We start from the raw sequence: 13582 nt of genomic DNA on the forward strand, positions 1-13582 counted from the left end.
GTAGCTGGGGAGGACAAAAATATTGAGACACCTTTACAGGTGTACCTAATAGAGTAAATCCCAGTTGACATGGGGTGAGAGGCGGGGTCCACCCTGGACAGGTCGCCAGTCTATCACAGTGGTTCATTTTCCACAAAATGTAATTATTATTGATCAGGTTTTCTGTTGCATGTGCTGTTTGCAAAAACAGAAAGATTTATATACTTACCACAGTGGATTTTTTTGTTTGAGCAACTGAAAAATACAAAAGCTGCCATGGTCCATCCATCCATTATCTATACCGCTCATTCCTGAATAGGGTCACGTGAGCCAATCCCAGCTGACTTTGGGCGAGAGGCGGGGTCCATCCTGGACAGGTCACCAGTCTATCACAGGGCTGACATGTAGACAAACAACCACACACACTCACTCCTATGGGCAATTTGGAGTCACCAGTCAACCTAAACTGCATGGCTTTGAACTGTGAGAGGAAGCTGGAGTACCCAGAGAGAACCCATGCAGGGAGAACATGCAAACTCCACACAGGAAGGCCCCAGGCCGGAATGGATGTGGACCTGGAACCTTCTTGCTGTGAGGTAACAGCGCTAACCACTGATCCACTATGCCGCCCAGCTGCCATGGTTTCATACCATAATGGAAAACTCTGTGAGGCAGTCAGAGAAGCTCAGCCAAATCTCAGATGAGTGTCAAGAATAAATGAGATGGATGAATATAAAGGAAAGAAGAAGAGTCAGGCTGTCAGAATAAGAGATAGAGATACAAAGGAGCATCTGCTGTTATGATCTGCTGAGTTTAAGCCACAGAGGAAACTGAATCTGCTGAGGTGATCCTCTTCCCTCACTGCCTTTCTTAACCTCATCTTTTCTCTACATCCCTTCTTTATCAATCTTATCCCTTTATTATCCACCCTCTCTCACTTTCTCTTTCATTTACAGTATGTCATGTTTTCCTTCTCATTCCTGTCTGTCAGCCCTTCCAGCTTCAGTCCTCTTTGTGCTATTCCCTTCCTTATTTTTCCCCAACTATCCGTTTTCTCTTTATTTAAATCACTTCCTTTTATTTATATCATTCCTCTATTAAGCCCCTATGTCAACCTGTGCTTTTCAGCAACAACTGACACAGAGATAGAGAAGCAGAAAGAGCAATGTCACCCTTCACGTTCCAGCTAAAGACAGAGCCCAGTGCACCAGATGGAGCCCAGATTACCAATAGTGACATTTTTATTATTTGTACAATAGAGACTTTAGTACATTATTCAAAACACTTCTTATATACTGAAAAAATGGTACATCCCAAAGCCCAAAATGGCTCCAGTATAATCGCTGCAAAGCATTTTCTCATTTTATACATATATTATTTTTTGTAAAAACTGTATCTTAAATAGTATGTACAGATAGCGTCTGCAAAATGCATTCTAAAGACATGGTATATATTATATATACTTCAGCAATTACATTTCTCTGCATTAATACTCAAACTTAAAACTGGAAGGATTTCAACTTGCATGTGCAAATAAATAAATTAATAAAATAAATAAATGAATAATTAAATAAATAAATAAATAGTTCTGTTAAATCGGCACTAAAATTTTCCCAACTTATAACGCAACAGCGGTTCTCTCTTCGGAGGTCAAAGTACTTTTTTGTCACAGAACAGAAGAAGCAGCATTCAAGTCGGGTAGGTGTAGGTACCGCAGAAAGCAGGAGTACATTCACAATCAATATGAGTCATTTTAAATTGGATTTCATTCACAGCTATGTACAGTAACACCATCCTCTGCATTTGTTCAGCTCTTATTTAGTTTAAACACATAGAAAATGACTGTTTTTATAGTCATATACATATATATATATATAATATATATTTTTATAACACAAATTCACAATTACAGTAGAAATACATTTTATACAGTTTTAGATAGTACATGTGTAGATCTCCAAGTCATACTGTGCGTATTTCCATCCATAACTTTATTATAAGTGTCATTATAAAATATCACAATTTTTGAGCAAAGCTAAGGTATATCAGTATATTTAGAAAGAATTACCTGAAACATGTAGTAAAAAATAATTATATTATCAAACCTTTTTCTCTGTTCTCATCACAATATCTTTAATATTTCAAACTCTACATAGGGTTGCGTGGGTACCTGTGGTTGAGATCTCTCAGCCACACAAATACTCTGTGCCATTTTGTGTCCCTCCTGTTGAATTAATTCTGATGCTTAATTGGGAGAGTTGACACAAAATGGACACAGGGTGACACCGCCACGTCAAGTAAAAGCGGAGGGCAGTGACGGATGTTGTTTTGCTCTGATGAAACATCTGATGTTACACAGAACAGAACAAAACTCACTGACAAGAAACATCTTCAGGACATGTTGCATTTACACAAAAACAGAAAACGAACCACTTCAGTCTTTTTCTGTGGTGACTTCTGTCATGTCAATAAAATTTGGATTTTATAAGACCACTTTGCCATGGCTCCAACTTCAGCCAGAAACATCTCATGCAATATCAGCTCCTACATCTGAGTCTGCATCACTTTTTCCCAACCGGACATGATCCATATACAACTTTGAATATTCACCAACAAAGCTGGCAAACTTCCCTGTGCATCTATTGTCAGTTAGCTTTTCCCCAGGTTACAAAAATTAAAAGGAAGTTTCAAGTGTAGCCAGAAGCCTTCGTGACACAGATCAGATCTCTTCCTGATTGTCTCAAACGGGAAAATTGGAGTCCATGCAAATTTACCCATTAAGACACTAATACTGTGTGTTAAACCTATTGATTCTTATAGGAACAATTTCCTTTCTTTTTCCACAGGAGGATCAGAGGTCAGGACACATCACCAGAGCAGATGTGAGCAGACACCTGATGATATGAACACAGGTTTAGAGTTAAAAGAAGAAAAAAAAAGGCCACGATGCTGCTTTTACTGTGTGCAGATCAGATATGGGCCACAAAGAGGTACTGTAAAACTCAGACACTTTGGGCCTATGTAAATACAACAAGGGAGGGGCAGAGGGTCCATATGGCACCAACGTTAGAACATCAGTCTCACTGAAACTCAGTGGTATAACACATCCAGAGTCTGGAGCTCCAGAAGCCAGCAGAAAGTGGCGGGCTGGTAGTGACCAATGATGTGAAAGCATGGTGTGACTTTATACAAAAACAGTTAGAGAGGGATGTGACATTACTATGCTAGCATAGTAGCAGTACTAGCAATGCTAAACAACATGACCTCAAAATATGGCACAGACATGAAAACAGTGCGTTCGTGTGTGTGAGGGTGGTTTTATAATGGCATCTAAAATTTAAAATCAGATAGCATAGCCAGGTCTTCGCTATGCAATAGTGCACAGAGCACACCAGTGAATTTGTGCTGTGTGTCTGCCAGTTAGTTCAAGCGTGTGGCAGTGTGTGTAAACATTAGCATGACTTACTCAATAGATGGCACTGCAGGACAAGTTAGACTCTGCCAAAAATCTCAGTGGTCTGAGCCTCATACAGTAAATACTGCACTTTTCAGCACAGCTGTGCAAGCAACAGTTTTACAAACAAAGAGCAAGTGACAAACTATGAAAAGTGTTTTCCATACAGAATTAAATCAGCGGTATAATGAAATGACCTCTGTATGTTCATAATCGAGGATTCAGATGTGATTTATCAACAGTTATAATCATCATAAACTTTTAGAGCTGTCCAGGCCCCAGTGAGGGTGCAGCTCCAAGTATATACACAAGACAGAAAATCTTGTTTTCAATTTCTGCACACTAGAGGCAATAGTTCCTGCAGGGCAGAACAGAAGACAGATGCACAAGACAATAAAAGAGGGAGATCAGAACAAAATATATAACACAGAAGAAGAAAAAGAAGAAAAAAAACCCAACAGAGGAACAATGAAGACCACGGAAAGTGAACCATGTGCTAGACCAAACGAATAATTAAAAGTTCACTGTGGACAGCGAAATAAGAGGCAGCGGAAAAAGGCAAAATACCCCAGAACCCTAACTAACCAACAAAAACAAACTCTTCAGACTGCCTAATGAACAAACCAACCACAAAGTCCATACTGCAGCAGCCCCGTAGGGACTGTAGAGTCCTCTTGTGGCCTGTCTAGCAGTGGATCAGGTCCCTGACTGGCGCTGGACAGAGGAACCGATATGTTTCCTATGGTACATTTGGCACTAATATTTGCCTTTGGTCCAGCAATAGGCAAATAAATGTCTGTTTGTTCCCCTAAAAAGGTAAAAAAGGCGGCTCATTTTTCAGTTCCACAAGCCTCCAAGGGAAGGCAGGTGGGGTGGTGTGGGATGGCGATGAGCAGGGAAGAGAAGCGTTGTTGTGTTGTGTTGTGTTTGTTATAAAACTATTTTTAGCACATACTGCTGTCTCTCAGAACCACCAAGTCCACCATCCGCTGGAAACTCTTCAGCAGAGAGACGGCTGTCTCGTGCTCCATGTGTAAAAAACTATGTCCGTTAGCCTGCAAGGCAAACATGCAGCACAGTCAACAGCATGTGTGTGTGTGCATGTACATACAGAGGTATGTGCGCTGCAGTATTTCCATACTGTGTCTATGTGTGAGTGTGTTTGTGCAGGGATGGAGGGTCACTGCCATCATTATCTCAGTAACACATCACTGTTGGGGAAAAGAGAGAGAAGAGGAGGAGCTACACAGTCATGCTGTAGAAAGAGAAGGGGTAAAGACAAAAAAAGGGCTTTTAGATGAGTTCATCCAGCTAAGCTGTACATCTGTGGAGAGAAGATGACAGGGGTGGAAAACATAAAAGGAACGAGAGGTGGAGGAGGGTAAATGGGTGGGATTTTTACTGTTTGTTTGGTGTTTACTCATTTAATGTAACTGAGTTACATGGGAGGTGGAACTTCCTTCAGTAGTCATTGTTGCCCCTAGATAAGTAATATCCCTGCAGAGCCTAATAATCCATTATTTCAGCATCAACATCATGCTATATTCATGTTTACTCTAATACACTCAATTTAGTTAGTTCACAATCTACACATCTGGCAAACCATACACTTTAATTCAACCTTAACTGGTCTATAGGGAAATGTGGGTTTAGATCTGGTCTGTTAAGAGACATTAACTGACCTGGAAATATTTAAGTGGCAGCCATGATGAGAGACGGATGAATTCTGCTGGAGCTGGTTGAATTATTATTGCATTATTAAGCTACCTAATCTGGGTTCAGCCCTGGTGTCTTATCAAATGTTGCTCATTGTCCTCATGAGGGTTTTACTTCTTAGGCAATTTAAACAAACCTGTAAAACTATGACTTCATACATTCTTGGTGGTCACTGGGTAATGATAAATGAGAGATGGAGTTGGTGTCATGCCAGTTTCCTGGATCAAAATGTTTACACACTGAGGCAGAATATACAGGCAGGAAGATGTTGAAGTCTGGCACATTTGTGTGGCCTAAATACAAATCATAACACTGGTGAGTGAGCCAACTTGTGACACAGGTGTAGCTAGTCAGTGGTTGTGTGTGTGTGTGTGTGTGTCTGCTCAAGAGACTGTGTGAGGAAACATCAATTTAACATGACTTTTGTCCTGCTTAATGCTCTGCCTCCATGTTTATAACTTGAGGGGATGATTACGGAGGGAGAGAGGGCAGGGGGTGGCTGTTTCTGGCCTGCTTGATGATGCGTGTGAGGGAGTTACCTGCAGTATCTTGTCTCCGGGCTGCAGGGCGGAGGCGGCAGGCCCGTCATGCTGTACCCTAGTAACAAAGATACCCTATAAGTCAAAATGATACACCGTTAGGACAACACAGGGACACGATGGTTTAGAATCTTTGCCTTTCTCATTCTCATCTGAATATCTACCCCCACCACCTCAAAAAAAAAAAAATCACCTTTCTGCAAAAATATATATCCAGTTCGCCAGTGTATTCTAAATTTGGAGAGGCATGCAAATGTTTCTGATTTACTATTGACATAAAATTGCTAGCAATTCATAATGATCAAATTTTAGTCATTTAAAGTTCTTCAGTTTACTTCTCACTAGCATCTGTCTTAAAATTTACAAAAGCAGCGTGAAACATTCTCCCAAAAAGACATGTCAAAATCAGATGTTTATACAGATAAGGACTTGGCATAGAATAGACATGAGGTTAGAAGGAGAGAAAAATGGATATACAGTAAGATTAGGGGAGTAAGATTAGGTGTGGGATGGGTTCTGAATAGAGGAAAGAATCAGGTAGCAGGGAGGGCAAAAGAAATGTCATGCCCCAAATTTTCCCTCAATATCCCAAGGCAGAGATTGTAAAAACACCAACATCTTTTCACCAAGTGTTGAAAGATGTTCTTGAACACAAACTGTAGGACAATGCAGCTGAATCGGCTCAGCATGTTTCCACAGGGTGTGCACATGTTGAACACACATAACTAACAGATAAATATGCCATAAAAGAGTCACACCAAGAAGCTAACCAAGAACAGTATGATGTAGTAGTGAGAGTGCTGCTGCACCTACATACTACAGTCTGTGAGTGAATACAGGAACAAATAAACAGCATGTTAAAGAACTGCACACGTTAGAAGTATTAGACAAGTTACTATATGCAGCAACATTGACATTTACAGTATACAGCGGGCCTCATTTGTGTACAACCAAATACGGCTATGAAATTGTTCATTTGGTATGATACATGGCTGATACATGTCATTTATGACAACATAACACAAACACTCATTTCAGTAATTGTTATTTGGAAGCAGTCAGTTAATTTAGTACTTTACTTATTTTGCAAGTACTAACAAAGCATACTGTAAATTTTAACAGATCACATATGAAGCTCACTGTATATTACAAACATGTTTGTTAGCAATTTAAACTTAGCGTTAGCTGCAACATTTACAGACTATAAAACCGTTGCACACAAAGCTGTACTGCAAAAACCATCCACTCAAAATTTCAGAATGTTTCAGAAATGTTTTGTCATAGTACTGTTGAATGTGACCACAGTTGAGCTTAAAAACTGTACAGGTTATATTAAAAGGACAATACTGTGGACAAGGTTTTTGCAGCTCTGTCATAACATATATAGACGATTGTAGAGATGATAGTTGAAAATTTTGTTTATTGACAGCAGCTGAGTATTCAAAGACAACACCCGGAACAGTTTATGACCCAGATCTGACTAAAAATCCATGCTGTGCTCCTTAAAACCCTCCTCTGTTCTTAAAGTGAGCCTGAGAAGGAACTGGCTCCGCTCTCTGGATCCTAACAAGCTAGAAGTGAAACTTACCGAGTGGCTCGTCTTTAAGTCAAACCTAGATGCTCATCCTAAATTCTTTTTTAGAAACCTGATAATGTCTTCTGGCGGGTGCAGCAAAGGGTTACAAAAAACAAAGATATAACTGGGGAACCTAAACTCTGAAACAACTTGTCGATGTCGAACACAATGTGACATGGAAAGTGGTCAGTTTTCTAAACCATCTTTGAATCTGAATTAAGTCTAGCATTCTGCCAAAAGACTGTTGTGTTTCTATAAAAGAAACAACACACAAATATTCACATTTGTAAAGAAATGTTTATGTTCTATTCAGGAATTTTAAAAGATATAGGGCATAACAAAATGGATGGAAGTGACAAGAGAGTACGCCAGAGTAGCAACAAGGTATTAAGAGGTAATTTGGTGCAAGGACAAAAAAGCTGTTTCGTATCCTGGTAACTTTGACAAAAGTCAAATAGCCACCATGAGACGTCATGTGGTGCGGGGGGAGATGAGCAAAGCTGACGTGCAGTTCATTTCATGCTACATATAGTACATCCCAATCCACATTTCACTCTACTGAGTGAAAAATTTGTATTTGCTGAGATAACTGACATCACTGCATGTGCCCAAAAGATCAGCAGGTGACTGTTATTCACTGAGATTTTAAAAAGCTAAAGGAAAACATTCCAGACTAAAGTGAAACACTGCATGGTTTCTATTAATCTGCACTGACATGGATAGAAGTATGTAGATCTATATTGACATACCTAATCTTATACATTTTAGAGTTAAAAAATATACTTTATGCTCATGAATAGTATATTAATAATGCATTTAGCATACTCATTTGAGACTGCTCATCTGCACTGACTCCATTTGCTGCCTGTGTAACATTAATAAGAGACAAACTGCAGTTGGTGGAAGCTTTACAGATACAAGCAGAGATGGGACTGACTCAATAACTGTACAAGTCAGCAACTGAGTCACTCGTCTACTCAAAACTAAAGTTAAATGGTGAATTGATGGTTTCTATATCATCACCCCACACCCCTGTCTTTAGTTAATTCACTATTTGTCACATAGGCTGTACGGAGAATGAATGTAGATGTTCTTTTTACAGACCAGCTGTCTCGGCACTTACCCAGTTCATCAATATCTGAATAAGAGTAAGTAAAATCTGTCATACTTCCCATCTCTAGATCAAAGTGTTCAGCATCTAAAATTACACACAATGTCCAAGAACTAAGCAGTCCTCCTAAAATATCTGTCAGAGCTCTGTGAGCAGCCTCGCTGCGTTAGACCGATTATAGCAGCATGTTTCTAGGAGAGACTGCCACATGCAGCAGGCCTGGGGGATCTGCAACCACAACAGGCTCTCAGAATCAGCGCAAACTGACAGAATCAGTCCGACTCAGAAGTATAAACAATAAAAGAGTTTGGTATATCTTGACACTGTGCATTAGGGATGGGATGATGTGACTTTTTCTCGATACAGTTCAATGCACAATATGGTGTGTATGATTTGTATGACTAGCTGAGGAATGCTTGTACTTGTACTTGTACTGTATTCCTCTTTTGTTACCCTGTTTCTAGCACTGGTTTGATTATGTAAAAAACAACCAGATACATGTACTGTATACTGACTTGCGTTCTGTTTTTGCCATTTTATTTAAATTAAAAAAAAAATTTAATTACAAAAACTATGAAGTTGCTGGTGTATCGAGATCACACGATATATATCACTAAACAAAACCGTACATATTGTGACATTTTTGTATCGTGTTATATTCAATTTCAATATACTGTCCCATCCCTACTGCGTATGCATGTGGGCACAAATCTATTTCAAGCCACACAATAATGAGGAGGATGTAAAGATAAACTAAGCACATAAAAATACTGTATTTTTGATGTGCAGATGCATACATGTGTCATCTTGTGTCATCAGTCCTAATGAGAGAGTTTGACAGACTCAGGCCTGATTTATCCTGCATATGAGACTGAGGTTTAGTTTCGTTATATTTTACATATACACCAGAAATCTGTGTCCTAGATATGCAAGTAATGTACAAGGAAAACTGATTCCATTACACTTCAGGCTTCTTTACCCTTTCAAATACATGAGCCCCAGTTAAACTTCCAACAGTTTTTAGTGCGAAATCACAAAGTGACTCAAAGTTAGCCAAGTCAGCTGCTGCCCCACAGACAGACCAACAAAGAGATAGATGAAACACTGCGGTAAGGACCAGCAGTTTCCATAGTAACTATGAGGAAATGCCAGTGGGGGCTGTGATTGGCTGGCAGGTCGGGTCGAGTCGTACCATGTCAGAGGGTTTGAAGGGATTCCCCTGGCCACTGATACCACCAGAGATACTGAAGCCAAGACCGGGGTTCTTCTCTATTCTCACACATAACTAGAGGGAGAGGAAGGGGAGAAAAAGAAAGAGACAGAAAGAAAAAAAGACAACTCAAAGTGAAACACAGACACCAAGAATGTCTACACAAACACAGAGAAGAGAGAAGAGTACATTCATGTTATGTGTGACATATTCTGGCAGCCTTACTGGAAGCCCTCCATTTTCAGTTGAGAAAGAATCAGAGTTTTCTATTTGGCACAATGAAAGCCACCTCATACTAGGGAGGGAGAAACAAAACCCCTCAGGAAGAACAGCCGACCTGCCTGCTGATTTCATGTTCTTACCTAAACTGGTGCACTCTCTCCATCTGTGAAATATCAGATTTAGAATTACGCCTCCATGGCTTTTTCTAGACCTGGTTCTTCACAAACTGTTGTTGTTAAGTGGATAAAATTGTACTTTACTGTAGTGGTTAACAATAGCCTCTTTTACACTGCCTGTTCAAGGCAGGATTATTATGCCAATATGCCATGTTGCTCTGTATGAAAGGTACCAAGCTGCTATTTATTCTGCTGTGAGTGGTAGTAAAACTGGTGCAACAGTTCTGCCTTGGCAGATGGGAGATACAGCTTTTTTATTTTTTTTTTACTGGGGCTACAATCATTAACATTTTGTGCACTATGCACAAGGAGGAGAAAAAGCACATCCTTATTGTTGATTTGAAAGCAACAGCATTATTGGTATGCTTTGTATTTCTGATGTGGTGTTATGTCACACTGGACGTTACGATAAATGTTATGCTGCTAATACCTGAATGCCGTTTTCTCTGTGAAATGAACAGGGGAGACGGTATCCCAGCTTTTTCTTTGTACAGTGTAAATAGGCAAAGCTGGAGGCAGAGTAACAACACTGTAGTGGAATTTCTGTCTAAAAAGCAACTGTCTTCTTTAGTTGACAGCTTACTGCCCTTATCTGGAACCATCGGCATCTGATCTGGTAACCATTTCCTCTGCTGTTAATGAATCTGGTCGGGCTGGTTTTAATGCATTAACAGCTCCTGTCTGGCCAAATTTGTCTGCTGTTTTCAATCACAACCAAAACAACAGCAGTCTATTTGTTTCAAGCAACACTTGCAAACAGTCTTTGGCAGAGCCAGAGCTGAACAATGCTATCATCAGTTTAGTTTGTCACAGTTGCCTACATTTAAAAACAAATTCAGCTTATCAAATCATTCATCGTTGCTTGTAGTGTTGCTGAGTGACCCCACATCCACAAACCTAATGTCTTTTCTGACCTAGTTACTATATATTTTGCTGCAATTTGAGCACAGTCCATTTTTAAACAGATCTCCAAGACAGTGTGGGATGTGGTCTGCAGACACAGACAGACAGACAGATAAACAAACAGACAGATACCTGTTCCTGGAAACCGTCCGTGCTCTTTTGGCCTTTAGTCTGCAACAGGCAACGAGCGCTCTGAGGCCGTGGATTGGTGTGAGTGGCCATGACAACCTGGTTACTATGGACCATGCCCTGGTTGCCATGGTACTGGGGGTTAGTGGCAGGAAGAGAGGGCTGATGGGAGGTATGGGGGTTGTACTGGGGCTGGTTTCCAGACGAGGACAGGGCCATGGGCAGCCCAGCACTGGGGTAAGCCTGACCAGGAGCGGGATGGGCTGTATGGACAAAATAAAGAGACTGGTAGCACTTTAAATTAACATTGCCTATAACTGATCATTTTGTAGGCTATCACATGGCATACATACCTCAAATTGACTTACTACTGTTGGAAAAGTGAAGGTTTTATATTTAAAACTGTTGATTTAATTCAGCTTTTTTGTGCTACTGCACTTTAAAATGAGTTTAAGACAAATGAAACTAACAAAATATGTCAATATCAAAAGCTTTCAGAATAAACAGAAGGACACCAGAGTAGGGCCGCGCGATATAACCACAAACATAAATCTGTTTTTGTTCTCAGTGCTATTGTCAATTTACAAATTTAATCAATTTGTTTTCTGTCTACATGAACTTAAGAAAAAACATGATTCAAAAATAGTTTAAAATTAGCTAAACCCCAGTAAACAGGGCCATTTGTACAATATCAACAAAAAAACATTAGTCACAAGGCTGATTTCCCTTTATACAAGCATTGAAAGCATTTGAAATAAAATAAAGCACCACTGGTTGATAATGACGGTAAGAACATATCTGGAACATGTTTAAGAGCTATGTAAAAGTAATCTACAGATAAACACGTGCAGGCGTCTCAAAGGAAACAACAACAACTTACAGTACATGACTGTCAAAACTCCAGAGAACTGCTAACTAACATTTGAGTGTCATCAGAGGAAGGGCCTATTTTGGTTTTGCAATTTAGGAATTTTTCTCATCATTTAAAAACAAAAAACTAACAAACAAATCAAAACAAGTCAAATCAAAACTAATGAATCAAATTATTTTGATATATTGCACAGCCCTACACCAGCATGTGCTAATTGGCTAATAAATACTAAAGGTAATCATGAGGCTGTTAGTATTTTGTGACCCTCAATTAAATTAAATGTCGTGTCTGACATACAGTAACATAAAGAAACAGCATGTCCATGTCTGTTTTACACAAACAATTATGCTACATTTGTTTTGCATTTCATACTGTGATTGGATGTGAGGACCAGATGCATGGATGGCTGCTTGTAATCCCAACAATTTAACCTCAAATAAAGCTGAACAAGCACAGCTGAACCATTTCAGATTTTATTTGTTACCTTGAGTCATGTTGCCTTGGTACTGCCCCGGGCCCCCAGAGGGGACCACTGAAATAGTCATCCCTGGTTGATACTGGCCCACTTTGTTCATCATCCCATCGTAGCCCTGCTGCCCGACCACACGATGAGATGTAGTGGCCGAGGAAGAGGAAGAAGAAGTGACGATCATGGTGCTGTGTGACTGGTGGGAAGGGTTGTGGGAGTGGGCACTCTATGGGCAGAGGAGGGGCAGTTAGAAACAAGGTTATAAAACTCCAGAAAGATCATTTATATATCTAAATGGAGTTACTAAGCCAAATGTTGTCACAGTATGTTACTGTTGCTCTGTGTTGATAGTCAGTGTAAAATAGACTGGATTAGATACCGTAAAAAAAGTCCACTGATAAGACAAATCACCTTTTTCATGAGGTTGTCAGGTGGTACATCCCTCCGGCCAAGTGAGTAAGGAGCCCACTGGTTGCCTGCTGATACCCCCTCCTGGTCATTATCCAGCATGGCAGCTTGTTGAGAGGGGGTCTAAAAGAGAAAAACACAGAGAGCATTAATGAAAATTACCATTATAAAAATAACTTGACATTATTTCATGTATCAGCCTTTGCCTGTCTGAGTTTCAAACCTGTTTCAGCCAGGTTTGATATACTGTATATGTATGTATGTATCAGAATCAGAATCAGCTTTATTGGCCAGGTGTGTCGCACACACAAGGAATTTGACTCTGGTGCGTGCATCGGCTCTCAATGTGTACATACATGTCAACAAGCAAGGGGATGTGCATTAGGAAAGAGATAATAAAATAAGAGTAGAGTACTTATAAACAGAGACCTGTACATATATATACACTGTATACAGTATGTGTACATATATATATACACACACACACACACACACACACACACACAGTGTTACTCTCTGCAACTACCAAGTACCTGCAGAGACCAAGGCAAGTCCTGAGAAGTCAGCTGAATGGAAAGAGGTCATCAGGTACCCCGCTGGCATAATAAGTTGGCCGAAGGAGGAGATAGAGGCCACTGACATCAAGACAAGGAAGCTCCTTACAATGCATGATGGGTTTCACCCCAAGTCCAGCATCCTGAGACTGTACACTAAGCGGAAGGAAGGAGGCCGAAGATTAGTGAGCGTCAGAGCCACTATCCAGGATGAAACAAGGAAGGTCCATGAAGACATAAGGAAAATGGCGCTGAGTGGTGACAT

At 40.1% G+C, this 13582-nt stretch overlaps 1 protein-coding gene across 12 annotated transcripts in view; it reads right to left on the bottom strand.

Annotated features, from left to right (window-relative positions):
* Positions 1–1211: 1211 nt before the first annotated feature.
* The window catches only part of lrrc7 (leucine rich repeat containing 7), a 104798-nt gene continuing 92427 nt past the window's right edge, over positions 1212–13582 (bottom strand). For 8 of the 12 annotated variants that reach the window (XM_020602828.1, XM_020602838.1, XM_020602837.1 and 5 more), the window contains 6 exons: positions 12767–12886; positions 12371–12581; positions 11019–11278; positions 9568–9660; positions 5689–5763; positions 1212–4488 (listed from right to left, as the gene is read on the bottom strand). In XM_020602828.1, the coding sequence (XP_020458484.1) occupies positions 4378–4488; positions 5689–5763; positions 9568–9660; positions 11019–11278; positions 12371–12581; positions 12767–12886 (870 nt within the window). In that variant the 3' untranslated portion in view covers positions 1212–4377. Of the gene's footprint in view, positions 4689–5688; positions 5764–9567; positions 9661–11018; positions 11279–12370; positions 12582–12766; positions 12887–13582 lie in introns of all 12 variants that reach the window. The other 4 variants (XM_020602830.1, XM_020602832.1, XM_020602833.1 and 1 more) reach the window with 4 other exon arrangements.

Source organism: Monopterus albus, unplaced genomic scaffold (genome assembly GCF_001952655.1).
Source record: "Monopterus albus unplaced genomic scaffold, M_albus_1.0 scaffold58.1, whole genome shotgun sequence".
Taxonomy (NCBI): Eukaryota; Metazoa; Chordata; class Actinopteri; order Synbranchiformes; family Synbranchidae; genus Monopterus; species Monopterus albus.